This window comes from Canis lupus, chromosome 2 (genome assembly GCF_048164855.1).
Source record: "Canis lupus baileyi chromosome 2, mCanLup2.hap1, whole genome shotgun sequence".
In the NCBI taxonomy this organism is placed as follows: Eukaryota; Metazoa; Chordata; class Mammalia; order Carnivora; family Canidae; genus Canis; species Canis lupus.
The window spans coordinates 30,305,954-30,322,071 of record NC_132839.1 but is presented as its reverse complement, the minus strand read 5'-3'; the positions used below and the strand labels follow the sequence as shown (position 1 = coordinate 30,322,071).

Here is a 16,118-nt window from a genome sequence, read left to right as displayed (position 1 = left end):
TCCTTCTGATTTTCCACATTCTTTGGGGGGGTATTCCCATTGCCTCATTAATCTGATCTAAGAAACACTATTCTGGTCTCTAAAGCACCAGCCCAGAGGTGAAGACCTCCTCCCTTGGTTCCTTTCAGGACAACTGAGGAAGAACATATAAAAGATTATATGAGAGTGATCTCAGAGAATCTAGAGGAGTAGGAAGCACCAGGAATCCCTCTCTCTACTTACATTAACAACTGGCAGAAAGTGTATTGATGGGGTGCGTGAGTGGCTCAGTTGGTTAAGCAGGTGCCTTCGGCTTGGGTCATGATTCCACAGTCCTGGAATTGACTGCCATGTGAGGCTCCCTGCTTCTCCCTTTCCCCTGCTGGTGCTCTCTTGCAAGCTCTCTCTCTCTCAAATAAATCAATAAAATCTTAAAAAAAAAAAAGAAAGAAACTATTAATTATTTTGGAGCTCTAATTATTTAAAAGCTTGCAGCTTTGGAGGAAATCTTGGCTAGCAGAGAGTCTGGCCACCATTGTTTCAACCCCTATTGACTGCAGCTGCTTCCAGAGAGCATTTGAAGGATGCTTGCCCTTCCTTGACCTTTTCCTTGTTTTGGGAGCCAGACATTTAAGGATTAGGATATTCAAAAGCAAAGAAATATATAAAGGAATTTAGAAAGCCATGATCACACATGCTCAAGGAAAGACACTGGCTCAAAAAGACCTGAGGAGACCTTGAGCCTTCAACTCAGACTAATCCCCAACATGGAGATACCCTTTAACAATCAAAAAAATAAAAACAGAAAAACAAGTAAACAGAAAATTTTGGGGAAAGAGGAAAATCTGATTCCCAGAGTTAACACATTAAAAGATTCAAATGTCCAGTTTTTAAGGAACAAAAAAAAATCCCAGGCATACAATGAAAAAGAAATCACATCCCATTCAAAGGAACAAAATTAACTGACAGGCATTGACCCGAAAGAAACCCCAACACTGAGATTACTAGACAAAGACTTTTTAAAGACTGTCTTTTTTAAAGAGGCTCAAAGCACTAAAGGAAGACAGAGACAAAGGGAAAAAAATGCATGAACAGAATATCAATACATTATAAAAAGGAAAAAAAATTCTGAGGCTGAAAGTTACAATCAATAACTGAAATGAAATGAAATGAAAAATTCACTGGTGGGGTTCAAAAGCAGATTTGAGAAGACAGAAAAAAGAAGCAGTGAAGATAGTATAACTGAACAGAAGCAAAAATATATATATATACATATATAAAGACAGGTGAACAGAAACTAAGTGACCTGAGGAATACCATCAAATTGATCAGCATATGAATTGTGGGAATCCTAGAAGGCAAGGAAAGAAAAGACACAATACGTGAAGAAATAATGGCTGAAAATGGCCCAATTTTGATGAAAGGCATCAATCTACAAATCCAAGAAACTTGATGATCTCCAAGTATACGCATATAATGGAAAACTATTCAGCAATAAAAAGGAATGGAATTTTTGCATTTCTATAACATGACATGCTTTGAAAACATTAACTAAATGAAATAATCCAGACATAGAAGGAAAATATTGTTAGAATTCCACTTATATGTAGTACTTGGAACAGGCAAATTCATATATAGAGAAAGTAGAATAGAGGGTACCAGGGACTAGGAGGAAGAGATAAATGAGAGTTACTGTTTAATAGGTAAAGAGTTTATATTGAGGATGATAAAATTTTGGATATAGATAATGGTGATGATTACACAACATTGTGAATGTATGTAATGCCACTGAATTATACACTTACAAATGGCTAAGATGATAAATACTATGTATATTTTACCATAAAAGACAAATAGAATAATGGAACAGAGTTCAGAAAGATTACCATTTATATGGGGAAACCAATTTTTTTACAAAGATATAAAGGCAGTCAGAGGAGAAATAGTAGTCTTCACAGTAAAGAGTGCTTGACATTCATACCCAAATAAGTGAACTTCAATCTGTATCTCACTCCATATACAAAATTCAAGATGGATTATAGACATAAATGTAAAGCCTCAAACTATAAAACTTCAAAATAAAGCAAAGAAAAAAAATCTTTGTGACCTTGCATGAGGCAAAGAGTTCTTAGATATAATCTCAAAAGTACAAATATTTTTTAAAAGCTAGATTGTATTTCATCAAATTAGCATTTCTGCTCCTTAAAAAACACTTGAAAGAGAATGAAAAGATAAGCAACAAACCAGGATAAATATTTGTAAATCATTACCTAATAAAGGGCTTATAGCCAGTATATTCTCAAAACATAGCAGGGGTCTAGTTCTAGGTAAGATGGAATAAACACACAATACCTCTTTCTCCTGAAATAAACACTGTAAAAACCTAGACTGAAAGGATAACACAGCTACTTGAATATCAGGTAGTACAGCTACCCGAGATAAAAGTAGGATGGGGAAGCAAGCTATAACTCATCCACCACCAAGTCTGCATTTCTTTTACCTCCACTCTCTCTCCAGCCTGAATCCAAAGGAGCCTCAAATCTGTGTGAAAACATTGTCATGGGGATCCCTGAGTGGCGCAGCGGTTTGGTGCCTGCCTTTGGCCTGGGGCGCAATCCCGGAGATCCGGGATCGAATCCCACGTCGGGCTCCTGGTGCATGGAGCCTGCTTCTCCCTCTGCCTGTGTCTCTGCCTCTCTCTCTGTGTGTGACTATCATAAATAAATAAACATTTAAAAAAAGAAAATAAAACATTGTCATGGAGACAGAGAAAGATGCAGGAGAATCCCCCTATTTCTGGCTAAAGGAGTCAGAAAACAGACTTAAAGTTCAGAGAAATCTTGTGGGTAATTCATGGAGGTGGGAGAGTTTGACTCATTTTGTCCAATCTTTCATGTCACAGACTCTGAGATCTACCATAGGGATGGTGGCAGCAGCAACAGTGGCTACCAATAGGAGACAAATGGTACAAGACATAGAACAATTGTGGAAGTAGGTGGTTTCTGACCAGAGATCCAAACAGAAATCTCAAAACCTGAAAGTACTATAGAGATAGTGGAAAGGGAAAACAACTCCATAAAGTTTTGTGTGAACTCCGGGCTCACTTCTCTCACCTGAATATGCACTGCTCTTATCCTAATTAGCATAGTAAAGACACTGAGAACTAAGGTAACAATTTCACTTGGGTCCAAGACTAATTACTGGGTAGCACATACGGGACAAATTCAAATAACAGTGGAAAGCTTTAAAACTGAATCAACAGTGGAATTAGAGTCACAGAGGAAGGTTGGAACGTGTGCCTGAATCAAGCCAGGTAAACTAAAAACAAACAGATGACAACAAAAAACCCAACATTTTCTATAGGAGTTAAATAAAACTTTCTTAGTGTCATATTCCAAAGGTCCAGAAATACAATCTCAAATTACTTGACATATGAAGAAATACACAAATCTCAGCTCACATGGGAAAACACAATCAACAGATGCCAATGACAAGATGACACAGATGTTGAAATTATCTGACAAAACCTTTAAAGAGCTACTATACAACTTCAAATGGCAACTGTGAACATTTTCCGCAGAAATAAAACCAACCATCCTAAAATTCATAGGGAACCCAAATAGCCAAAGTGATACTGAGAAGGAAAAACAAAGCTGGAGGCATTACACTTCCTGACTTCAAACTATCTAAGAAAATTAGAGTAATTAAAACTGATTGGCACTAGTATAAAAACAAACACACAGACCAACGTACCAAAATTGAGAGCCCAGAAGTAGACCCTCCCATATAAAGTCAACCAGTATTTGACAAGGGAACCAAAAACAGTTAATGGAGAAAGGAAATCTACTCCATAACTGGTGCTGGGAAAACTGAATAACTACATGCAAAAGAATGAATCTGGACTCCTATCTAATACTATTCACAAAAATTACCTTGAAAGGAATTATAGTCTTAAATGTTAAGACCTGAAATCACAAAATTCCTAAAAGAAAACAGAGAAAAAGCTCCTTGACATTAGTTGTGGTAATGATTTTTTTGGATATGACTCCAAAAATACAAGCAATACTAACAAAAATGAATGAGATTACATCAAACTAAAAAGCTTCTGCATAGCAAAAAAAAAAAAAAAAAATCCGCAAAATGAAAAGGCAATTTATGGAATGGGATAAAATATTTGCAAATCATCTGATAAGGGGTTAACATCCAAAATACATAAGGAACTCCTACAACTCAACTACAAAAAAAAAAAAAAAAAACACCTAATTTAAAAATGGGCAGAGGACCTGAATAGATATTTCTCTGAAGAAGACATACAAATGGATAACAGGTACATGAAAAGATTCTCAAAATCACTAATTAGCAGAGAAATGCAAATCAAACCCACAATGAGATGTCATTTCACACCTATTAGAATGGCTATTATCAAAACGTCAAGAAATAACAAGTGTTGGTGAAGATGTAGGAAAAAGAAAACATTGAATACTGTTGGTAGGCATATAAATTGGTGCAGCTACTATGGACACAGTATGGAAGTTCCTCAAAAAATTAAAAAAAAAAAAAAAACTACCATGTGATCCAGCAATCCCACTTCAGGGTATACAGCCAAAGGAAATGAAATCATTATCCTGAAGAGATATTTGCACCTGTATGTTCATTGTAGCATTATGCACAATAGCCAAGACATGGAAACAACCTAAATGTCTATCCAAATATGATTAAAAAAAGAAATGTAACACACACACACACACACACACACACACACACACACACACTGGACTATTAATCAGCCATGAGAAAGCAGGAAATCTTTCCATTTGTGACAACATGTTAGAATCCTGAGGGTATTATGCTACCTGAAATGAGTGAGACAGGGACAAATACCATACGATCTCACTTATATAGGGAATTTTTTAAAGCCGAATTCACAAAAACAGAGTGGAACAGTGGTTGTCAGGGACTTGGGGAAAATAGGGAGGGTTTGGCCAAAGGGTGCAAACTGCCAGTTATAAGATGAGTAAGTTCTGGGGATCTATGTGTAGCATGGTAAACTACAGTTATCAATATTTTGTTATATACTTAAAGCTGCTAAGTCATAGATCTTTTTTTTTTTTAAGTCATAGATCTTAAATGCTCTCATCACACACACACACACACACACACACAGTTATATCAGGTGTTAGGTTGATAACTAACCTTACTGTGGGAGTCATTTTGCAATATATACATGTATCAAATCATCACATTATACACTTTAAAGTATGCTATATCATTATATCTCAATAAAGGTGGGAGGAAAACATCACCAAAGTGTGGAAAGATTAAAAAAAAGTTCATTTGTATTTTGTGAACATAAAACCATGTACATACATGAAGTCAAACTCTACTAAGGGCTTATAATGAAAAACAGAAAGGCACTGTCCCACCCACTCCCAGTCCTAGTGCTGCTTCCACAGCTGTAGCTACTTCTTTTTCAATTTACCTATATGTATTTCTGATAATATGCATATACAGCTATCTCTTGCTTTTATTTTTGCTCGCTTTGCGTCATTTTGAGATCTTTGATTAAATGTAAACCTTCACCATTAACCTTCACAGTAAATATTCCTCACCTCACTACGGCAACCATAGTTTTCACCATTCTCTCAACGTAAGTATAACAAATTTTGGGTAAAATCAATATCCAGTATTAACAATCAGGGCTATAACATTTGACTAAAAATGTTACTACTGAGTCAAGTAGAGTAACAGGATTTCATTCCTATGATGTAACTGGTTGTGGATTTCTGTATACTTATCCTTGGAATTTACTGAACTTCTTGGATATGTAGATTGTTTTCATCAAATTTGGAAGTTTTCAGCCATCATTTCTCTAAATATTTTTTCTGTTCCTTTTTCCTCATCCTTCGATATTCATATTATATGTATGTTAGTATTCTTAATGTGTCCCACATTTCTCTGTGGTTCTGCCAGTTTTCTTCATTTTCTCTTTTTTTGGCTTACATGATCTTTATCAACCTATTCTCAAATTGGCTGACTTTTTTTTCTGATAGTTCAAATCTACTGTTGAGCCTCTCTAGCGAATTTTTCATTTTGGCTATTTTACTTTTCAAGTCCAAAGTTTCCTTTTCATTCTGCTTTATAATTTTTATCTCTTTATTATTATGCCATATTTGATGAGATACTGTCATCACAGAACCTTTTACTTCTTTAATGATGGCTTCCTTAAGCTCTTTGAACATCTTTATAAAGGCTGCTTTGAACTCTTTGTTAAATCCGATGCCTGGCATTCCTCACAGAGAGTTTCTATTGCATGCTTTTTCTTCCTGTGTATGGGTCACATTTCCTATTTCTTTGCATATGCCATGATTTTTTGTTGAAAAATGGACTTTTAGGTAATATATAAACATTGGATACATATGTTTCTCTGGTGCTTGTTTCTGTTGTTTGCTTTGGTGGCTTAGCTAAATCACTAAGTAATAAGACAGTGGCTAATGTAACAGACTAGTGGTTTGTCATGCACCCCCCCCCCCCCCCAACACACACACACAGGGTGAAAACTTCTGTAGCTCATCAGAGGACACAGCCTTGGGTATGGCATAGTCACTATGGAATGACTGGTTTTAGCAGGGCTCTCTGACTGCCTCTCTCCCTGATTTTTCTTTTTAACTGTTCTGTGCCTTTTGATATTACAACCAGCTGTCAGTTCCCACTAATTGTTGGCTGATTGTTTTTGACAGCGCCCCAGGCTTATAAATTACTTCACAGTCTGATCCAGTAAAATTCAGACAGGGGCAGTTCTTGAGGTCATTGTTTAAGGTTGGTTCGATTTCCAGAAAGGCTCTTCTTTACTGTCTCTTTCCCTGTTTTTTTTCTAGTGAATTAAGTGACCAATGATTTACTTTGTTGCTCTCAATATAATTTTCCAATTGATCAAACCTGTTAAGATACCAGTTCCATTTTATTCCTAAAGACCCCCGTCCCTAAAACTTCAAACTTTCTGCTCCCATCTGAGCTGGTTATTTTCCAGGTTTGATTGCACAGCTGTCACCCTGGAGTATCATTTGCCATCTTCCTGGAATTCCCTTTTTTTTTTTTTTTTTCAGGAGTCCCAGCAATTCCACTCCATGTATATAACCAAAAAAATGAACACATCCCCACAGAAATGTGTACATGGTGTTTACAGCACTTACTCATAACAGCTAAAAAGGGGCAACAACTCAAATGTCCATCAATTAGATAAATAAAATCTAAACCTGTAAAATAAAATGTTATTCAGCTATTAAGAGGAATTAAATACTGATACCTGCTAGAACATGGATGAACCTTGAAAACATTATGCTAAGTGAAGGAAGCCAGTCACAAAAGACCATCTACTGCATGATCCATTCACATAAAAGTCCAGAATAGGGAAATTTATAGAGACATAAAGTAGATCAGTGGTTGCTTAGGGCTGCGGAAAGTAGGTGAGAGTAATGGTAACTAAAGGATATAAGGTTTTTCTTGAGGTTGATAAAGACATTCCAAAATTGACTATGGTAATATTTGCACTTAGCTATAGATATATTAAAAAGCACTGAAGTGTACTCCTTAAATGGGTGAATTGTATGTGATTTATATTTCAATCAAGCTATTTTAAAAATTTAAGCTAATAAAGATACCTATTGGCGACCTAAAGCTGTCCCTGAATCTTGCTGTTCTACCAACATATGAGAGTATCTCTTGAACAGAACCTCTTGAGAAACTTCCCCTCATATCTCACTGACTAGGATTGGTTCTCCCTCTGCCTTTCTAAACTATCACTAGTATGGAACTAGGATCACCACATTAGTTCATGATTTACCTCATGGGAAATGGGTGAATATCTAAACAAAATTAGAGTTTTGACAAAATAATAAAGAAGTTAATGGCCATTGTATAGGTTAACAATGTTGGCTACACAGTTAGTTACTTGACATTATCAGGTTTCGATCCTTTTCTACTGTCCTCAGTTTTCCTCATAACTACCTTATGAGGTTGGCAGAAGAAAGACCTACATTTTACAGATGATAGAACTGAGTCACAAAGCTGTAAACATAACTTAATCATGGTTATATGGGTCTGTTGAATGATGAAGCTAGGACTCAAACCCAAGTTTTTCTAACTCAAGATTTTCAATTAGAATTTTAAAAACTATGCCCCTACTAATTAGGATTTGTATTAAACCAAGTGTTACTTTTAATTTTTAGAACCTCCCACCGAAAGATCCTCTAGATTACAACTCTTATTTAAAGTTCTTTTTTACTCTCCCCTTTAACATATACAACCAGGTCATTTTTTTTCTCCAGGTGACCTCTTTTCAACACACTCCATGCATCAATATATCCTATGCTCTCAAACAAGGAATTATTCATCTAAGGATTTTGCATTCCTCCTAAAGAGTCTGTTGTATATACTTCATGGAATTAAAAAGAACGCAGAATTTTAAATTGAGTTCTTGGTCTCGATTTCTAATGGCTTTTCATTCATAATTATAGTATTTGTAATGAGTGCATTGGTGATGACAGAAATCCACCATAACATTTTCCATTGTGCGAATTAGCTTCAGACTCTTATTTAATGACTTATTAATCAACCACAGTCAGTCAATAGTGTAGCACATTAAATCTCTGAACAACACAAGCAACGAATTTTTATTTGCTCTCCATGTAGCCTGTGGAGTAATCTTTAGCAATATGAATCTGTTCAAACATCCATCCTCAGTTCTATCCCATCTGCAGTTCTATTAGTAAAGGTCAGCTTAGGTCATATCACTGTCAGCAGCTAGAAAGTTGCAAGAATACATGAGCTTAATTGCTTTATTGTTACTATGTGTCTGTTTAGAATTCTGGTACATAAAACTTCTGAGATACTAAATCTCCATTTAGGTTACCAAGAAGAATTACTTAGTTTGGTTGGATTCTTACCCATAAGCCACCCTAATTAGTAATACTACAGATGAGCACATTTAAGACACTTCATAAATCAGTACTCGGTAATGTATATTATAATTACTCTACCACTTATTCCACTCCTATCATCCGTAGGGGTTCAAAAAGTTAATCAATCAATGAATACAATATTCCTTTGGGATACATAGCCAGGAACTGTCGATATAGAACAAGAGTATTATATCTTTTTTTTTGAAATTCCCCAGATGATTGTAATATGCACTCAAAGTTAAGAATAGCCACGGTCTTATGTGTGGGCCTGTATGTCTGTGTATATGAGTATGCATGCTGGAAGTAGTCACAAAGAGACCAGCAACAATGCAAACTCTTTAGGACATAAAATTGACCTCAACTTTCTTGGGAGTAGAATGTTTTTTAAAATTTTGAAAATAGAAGTCAGTAATTAATATATAAATGCATTATTATATTGAATACTCACATATAACATTCTTACTACGTGCCAGGCCCCCAGGGAATCTTAAGTAGCAGTGGAAAATTTCTGATTAAGGCATAATAAAAAGGGTTATAAATTTCCTACTTGATGGAAGGCTAAAGGCTGACTTTAAATAATTATGATTTTATTACACAGATGCTGACTAAAACATACTTAAGTGATTGGTACATAATAATAATATATGTATATAATAACATATATGTGATAACATATATGGATTTGTTCCACCTCTATATTCTTGGGGTGAATGCATGTCAAGTACCTGCCAAATGTACTTATTTACATAGTTTCTTCTGTTACCACACCATTTAATGAAATTTTATTAAGATTCCTGAGCCTAATTCACTGACTCTAGTATTTTATTATTGCTTGGCACTCTACAGATCTGAGCTCCTGACAGTGATAACTTGAATTCTTCATTGGCATTGCCTTTCTCATGTTGCTAGTGGTCAGCATTCACCGTATAACTAAATTAGCTCTTAAACTTAAAATCTGTAATGCAACCTCTTTCCTTTCGAGATTAGGAAATAACAGCAGAAAAATTCACAGCTGTCTAGATACATTGCCATAGTCACAGATCCTGAAACAGCCTTTTTCTCCAATTAGTGAAGGGTTTCCTTGGGAACTAAATTACTATTCCTCATTCATCCATCTGCCTTCTTCCTCTTTGTAATAAGTGAAGAAATAAATTATTTTGCACGCAGTATTAGAGATAACATAAAGAAATTGTCCAGTTTTTTCCTAATCTAGCTCTTTAAGAGGGGCATTTACTTTTTTCCTTTATAGAAATTTAAACATGTGTTTAAAAAACACTTTCCAAAACTTCTTAGTTATTTCCACATAGTATCTGCCAGAGTTTAAGGATGAATTTTAAATGTTCATGAGCAAAATTTATTCTTCTAGCTTCTTCAATTACAAAAGACCCAATGAATGGTAAAAAAATCTTCTTCCCTGTACTCTGAGAATAGCCTAACACTTACACCCTTTATAGATGCCCACAGATGGCTTTTATCAGTGGCTACTTAATTATTTATTTTCTTTATCTTGCTTTACAAAAACTTTAATTTAGTCTTATATTTTAGCATAATGGAAAAATACCATTTCTTTAAAAAAATTCATAAAATTTTAACACAATTATAGAAAATTAGGGAAACATATGAAGGGGAAGATCACCTATAATCTTACCATCATTTAAATGATTCTGGGAATCCCTGGGTGGCTCAGTGGTTTGGCGCCTGCCTTTGGCCCAGGGCGCGATCCTGGAGTCCCGGTATCGAGTCCCGCGTAGCGCTCCCGGCATGGAGCCTGCTTCTCCCTCTTCCTGTGTCTCTGCCCCCCCTCCATCATAAATAAATAAACAAATCTTTAAAAATAAATAAATTTAAAATAAATAAATAAATAAATAAATAAATGAATGAATGAATGAATGATTCTTACTGGGGTGCCTAGGTGGTTCAGTCAGTTAAGTGTCTGCCTTTGGCTCAGGTCATGATCCCAGGGTCATGGTTCCCTGCTTCCTCAAAAGGGAGTCCGCTTCTCCCTCTATCCTTTCCCCTGCTTGTGCTGTCTCTCTCTCTTTCTCATGCTCTCTCAAATAAATAAATAAATAAAATCTTTTTAAAAATTCTTTTTATTTTTTTTAAGCTTTTATTCATTTATTCATGAGAGACAGAGAGAGAGAGAGAGGCAGAGACACAGGCAGAGGGAGAAGCAGGCTCCATGCAGGGAGCCCGATGTGGGACTCGATCCTGGGTCTCCATGATCACGCCCTGGGCTGAAGGCGGCGCTAAATCGCTGAGCCACCCGGACCGCCCTAAATAAAATCTTTAAAAATGGGCACCCCCGTGGCTCAGCGGTTTAGCGCCGCCTGCAGCCCAGGGCGTGATCCTGGGGACCCTGGACTGTCTGCATGGAGCCTGCTTCTCCTTCTGCCTGGTCCCTGCTACTCTCTCTCTGCATCTCTATGAATGAATAAATAAATAAAATCTTAAAAAAAAAAAAAAAAGAGAGGCAGCCCCGGTGGCTTAGCGGTTTAGCACCGCCTTCAGCCCAGGGTGTGATCCTCGAGACCCGGGATCGAGTCCCATGTTGGGCTCCCTGCATGGAGCCTGCTTCTCCCTCTGCCTGTGTCTCTGCCTCTCTCTCTCTGTTTCTCATGAATAAATAAATAAAATTAAAAAAAAAAAAGAAAAAAGAAAACTATAATTAAAAAATAAATAAATAAAATAAAATCTTTAAAAAAATAAATGATTCTTAAGATGTTAATATTCCCTTTCCAGAGTTTCTGTACATTTGTTTCTGCACATAATCATATTTGTTTCTGCACATAATCATATTGTTTTCTGCGCAAAAATCATAATCATTTTTGTACCTTGTGTTTTCCAGTTACTACAACCTAAGCACTTTTCATATTATTACATAATGTTTCTATCAATTCAAAGGTCATTTTTTTTAAGTAGGTACAAGGGAAGCTAGAGAATGCAGTAGCTTCTATTTTATTTTTTTTCAAGTTTTTATTTAATTTCCAGTTAACATATAGCATCATTTTGGTTCAGGTGTACAATTCAGTGATTCATCGCTTATACACAACACCCAGTGTGCATCACAACTGCACTCCTTAATCCCCACCAGCCATTTAACCTCCTGCCCACCTTCCCTCCATAACTCTCCATTTGTTCTCAAGGATTAAGAGTCTGTTTTCCAGTTTGCCTCTCTTCCCTCCCCCCCCCCATGTTCTTCTGTTTTGTTTCTTAAATTTGACATGAGTGAAATCATATATTTGTCTTTCTATGATTGACTTATGTCACTTAGCATAATACACTTACTCCATCCATGTCACTGCAATAGCACCATTTCATTTTTTGATGGTTAATATTCCATTTTATGTGTATATGTATATAATTATATATATGTATATACATTGTGTGTACATATGTCTGTATGTGTATACACATAAACACAATGTATATATACATATATACACAATATATGTGTATATATACACATATAATATATGCATATATACTCACACACACATATACCACCTTTTCCTTATCTGTTCATCAGTTGATGGACATTTGGGCTCTTTCCACAATTTGGCTATTGTTGATAATGCTGCTACAGACATTGGGGTGCATGTATCCCTTCAATCTGTATTTTTGTATCCTTTGGGTAAATACCTAGTAGTGGAACTGCTGGATTGTAGGGTAGCTCTATTTTTAACTTTTTGAGGAACCTCCATACTGTTTTCCAGGGTGGCTGCACCGGTTTGCATTATCACCTACAGTGTAAGAGAGGGTTCCCCTTTCTCTGCATCTTCACCAACACCTGTTGTTTCCTGTGCTAATTGTAGCCATTTGCCTAGTGTGAGGTGGTATCTCATCGTAGTCTTTGTATTTCCCTGATGCCAAGTGATGTTGAACATCTTTTCATGTGTCTGTTGGCCACCTGGATGTCTTCTTTGGAAAAATATCTATTCATGTCTTCTTCCCATTTTTAACCTGAACTATTTGGGTTTGTTTGTTTGTTTTTTGGTGTTGAATTTTGCAAGTTCTTTATGTATTTTGGATACCAACGCTTTATCAGATATATCATTTGCAAATATCTTCTCCCATTCTGTGGGTTGTCTTTTGATTTTGTCGATTGCTTCCTTCACTGTGCAGAAGCTTTTTATCTTGATGAAACCCCAATCGTTCATTTTTGCTTCTATTTCCCCTGCCTTTGAAGACTTGTCTTGCAAGAATTTGCTGCAGCTGAAGTCAAAGCGGTTGTTGCTTGTGTCCTTCTCTAGGTCTTTCATCCACTTTGAATTTATTTTTGTGTATGGTGTAAGAAAGTGGTCCAGTTTCATTCTTTTGTATGTTGTCCAGTTTTCCCAACACCATTTGTTAAAGAGACTATCTTTTTTTCCATTTGATATTCTTTGTCAAAGATGAGTTGGCCATACAGTTGTGGGTTCACTCCTCTGTTTTCTGATCTGTTCCACTGATCCATGTGTCTGTTTTAGCCCCAATCCCATACTGTCTTGATCACCATAGCTTTGTAATAACTTGAAGTCTGGAATTAGAATGCCTCCAGCTTTACTTTCCTTTTTCAAGATGGCTTTGGCTATTCAGGGTTTTTTGTTTTTGTTTTTGTTTTTGTTTTTTTGTAGTTCAATACAAGTTTTTAGGATTGTTTGTTCTAGCTCTGTGAAAAAAAAAAGCTGGTGGTATTTTTTTATAGGGATTGCATTAAACATATGCATTGCTTTGGGTAGGATGGATATTTTAACAATATTTGTTCTTTCAATACATGAGCATGGAATGTTCTTCCATTTCTTTATGTCACCTTCAATTTCTTTCATAAGTGTTTTATAGTTTTTCAGAGTACATATCTTTTACCTCCTTGGTTAGGTTTGTTCCTAGCTATCTTACGATTTTTGGTGCAACTGTAAATGGGACCAATTCCTTGATTTCTCTTTCTGCTGCTTCATTATTGGTGTATAGAAATGCAACAGATTTCTGTATATTGATTTCCTATACTGCAACTTCACTGAATTTGTGTATCAGTTCTAGCAATTTTTTGTTGGAGTCCTTCAGGTTTTCTATATAGAATACCACGTCATCTTCGAAGAGTCAAAGTTTGGCTTCTTCCTTGCTGATTTGGATGCCTTCCATTTCTTTTTGTTGTCTTATTGCTGACCACAGCATTTTAATGCCCAGATTAAAACTCTATTGCTGATGACAAAGACAGACATATTGTAGAATTACTACTAGCCTCTGCCACAGTAACGTAATACAATTCAAATAATCTACAAATTTACATATGTCCAATTTTTAAATATGACAAACCTTATCCACTCTAATCAGAGCTTTTAAGAGAACAATAGTTACAAACTGACTAAAAAATTATCAGATTTCATTGCTAATTAATTCTGTTTTAAATGTCCCTGCAACAGCTAGACTCCAGTCCTCTGAACATACACATAAATAGCAAGAGTCAGAATACAAACAAGGACCAAATCCTTCATCCAACAAGTAGCCACTTTTTTCTTTTCCTTTATGACATATTTTTTGTTGGGACAACTAGAAAACTCCAAAAGTACTGACTTATTTATTTATATCTATTTAACATCTACCATACATCAGGTTAATTGGTAATTTACAGGAAGAAAAAGGCATGTGTATAAATTGGCATAGAGAATAATGAGCTTATCATTAAAAATGGCATTTCTTCTAATGGTGGGGATTTGAAAATGAACCAAGTTCATTTGGAAAGATATAGTTAAAGCCTCAGATCACCATAATCATTTTCAGAATTCTTAAAAGCAAATATTTTGTTGTAAAACAAAACAAATAAAAATACCATAAGGAAATTAACAGCTCTTACATGTTTTTATCTTGTATGTATTATATATACTACCTCCTCACAGCACAAAGGATCTTTTCCCTTAACAATATTTAGCAAACAATAAGCATTCAGTTAAGACTACTTTAATTGATGAATGCAAATGAACTCCCTCAAAAATGGCTATTACACTGCAACCACTTCTCAAATGCTACCTCGCTAAAGTGGCTCTGCTGGTGTGACCAACGCTTCTATGAGTTTTAAGGTTAAGCCCCCACCAATAAAGGGACATATTTCCACTACCAGAGATTGCATGTAAGTATATACCTTTTTGTTAAGTTGTTCTAACTCGGTTTTATGTTGTAATCTTATTGAATCTCATAATTTAACATAAAATTTTAGACATTTTATGTCCTGCCTCTTAAGAGGAAAAAAAGATTGCCTGGCTACAGGAAAGAAATACTTAGTAATGTAGACTGTAGAAGACAGGGTATTTTGAGCCATTATTCCTTCCAGGTAATTACTGTAAAATCAGTGAAAAAGGAAAAATAAATGGTAATTATTGTTCTGATGGGCAAATGGAGGTAATTGTGAATTACCCTATCTGATTCTTAGTTCTGTGAAGTGTGATGTCCCTAAAAGCCCCCAGATGGCATTATAGCCTTGTTTTTCCCAAGTCATTTGTTTTCATATAGCACAAATCAGAAACAGGAAATTCCCTTTACTCCATTATAAATATGAATATGAAAAACACTATTTTCTTAATTTGTTTACTTCTTTACATTAAATAAGTTCTCTTAATTCTGAAGTAGCTGTGAAATTAAAATGTGTCTTGATTAAAATAAGAGAAAGCACTTTCCAAATAAGACTGTCTATAAATCAAAATTTCCAGAAAAAGTATGAAAATTTTTTTCAGGGATACCACTTTAAGAATCCATAATGTACATTTAAATACATATTTATACGCACAGTATAAATTTAATCCCAAATGAATAATCTCAGAAAAGAGGATTACTTGCAATTGTCACTAATTTTCTTTGTGACATCTGAAAATTATCAATTTTTATTAAATTCCTCTGATTTCAAAGAATACAACATTTATTGAACTGAAAAACACTTTTAGGTTGTTTTCTAAATGCTAGGAGCTGGTATGGGGGTTATGCTTTTCAGCTAGTTTTAAATAATGGAATTTGTATGTTCATTAAATTCAGGTACGTGGCCAACAGAATTCAGTTGTAAATTACTGTAATGCATACTAAAATGAAAATAATCTGTATTACAATGCCCTGCCCAGTTATTTATATTCAGCAAAGTAAATTTGTTTAAATTCTTGTTCTATGTACTTGCTCACATCAGTTCTTCATACATCAATCTTCTATAAATTATTGTGA

At 35.3% G+C, this 16,118-nt stretch overlaps 1 protein-coding gene across 12 annotated transcripts in view; it reads right to left on the bottom strand.

Annotated features, from left to right (window-relative positions):
* Nucleotides 1–16,118, bottom strand: part of WDR41 (WD repeat domain 41) — a 204,211-nt gene that overhangs the window by 46,020 nt on the left and 142,073 nt on the right. For 2 of the 12 annotated variants that reach the window (XM_072794316.1, XM_072794332.1), the window contains exon 1: nt 10,585–10,605. The exons of the other annotated variants lie outside the window; for them this stretch is intronic. In XM_072794316.1, the coding sequence (XP_072650417.1) occupies nt 10,585–10,590 (6 nt within the window). In that variant the 5' untranslated portion in view covers nt 10,591–10,605. Of the gene's footprint in view, nt 1–10,584; nt 10,606–16,118 lie in introns of those variants that run through there. 12 annotated transcript variants of the gene reach the window in all.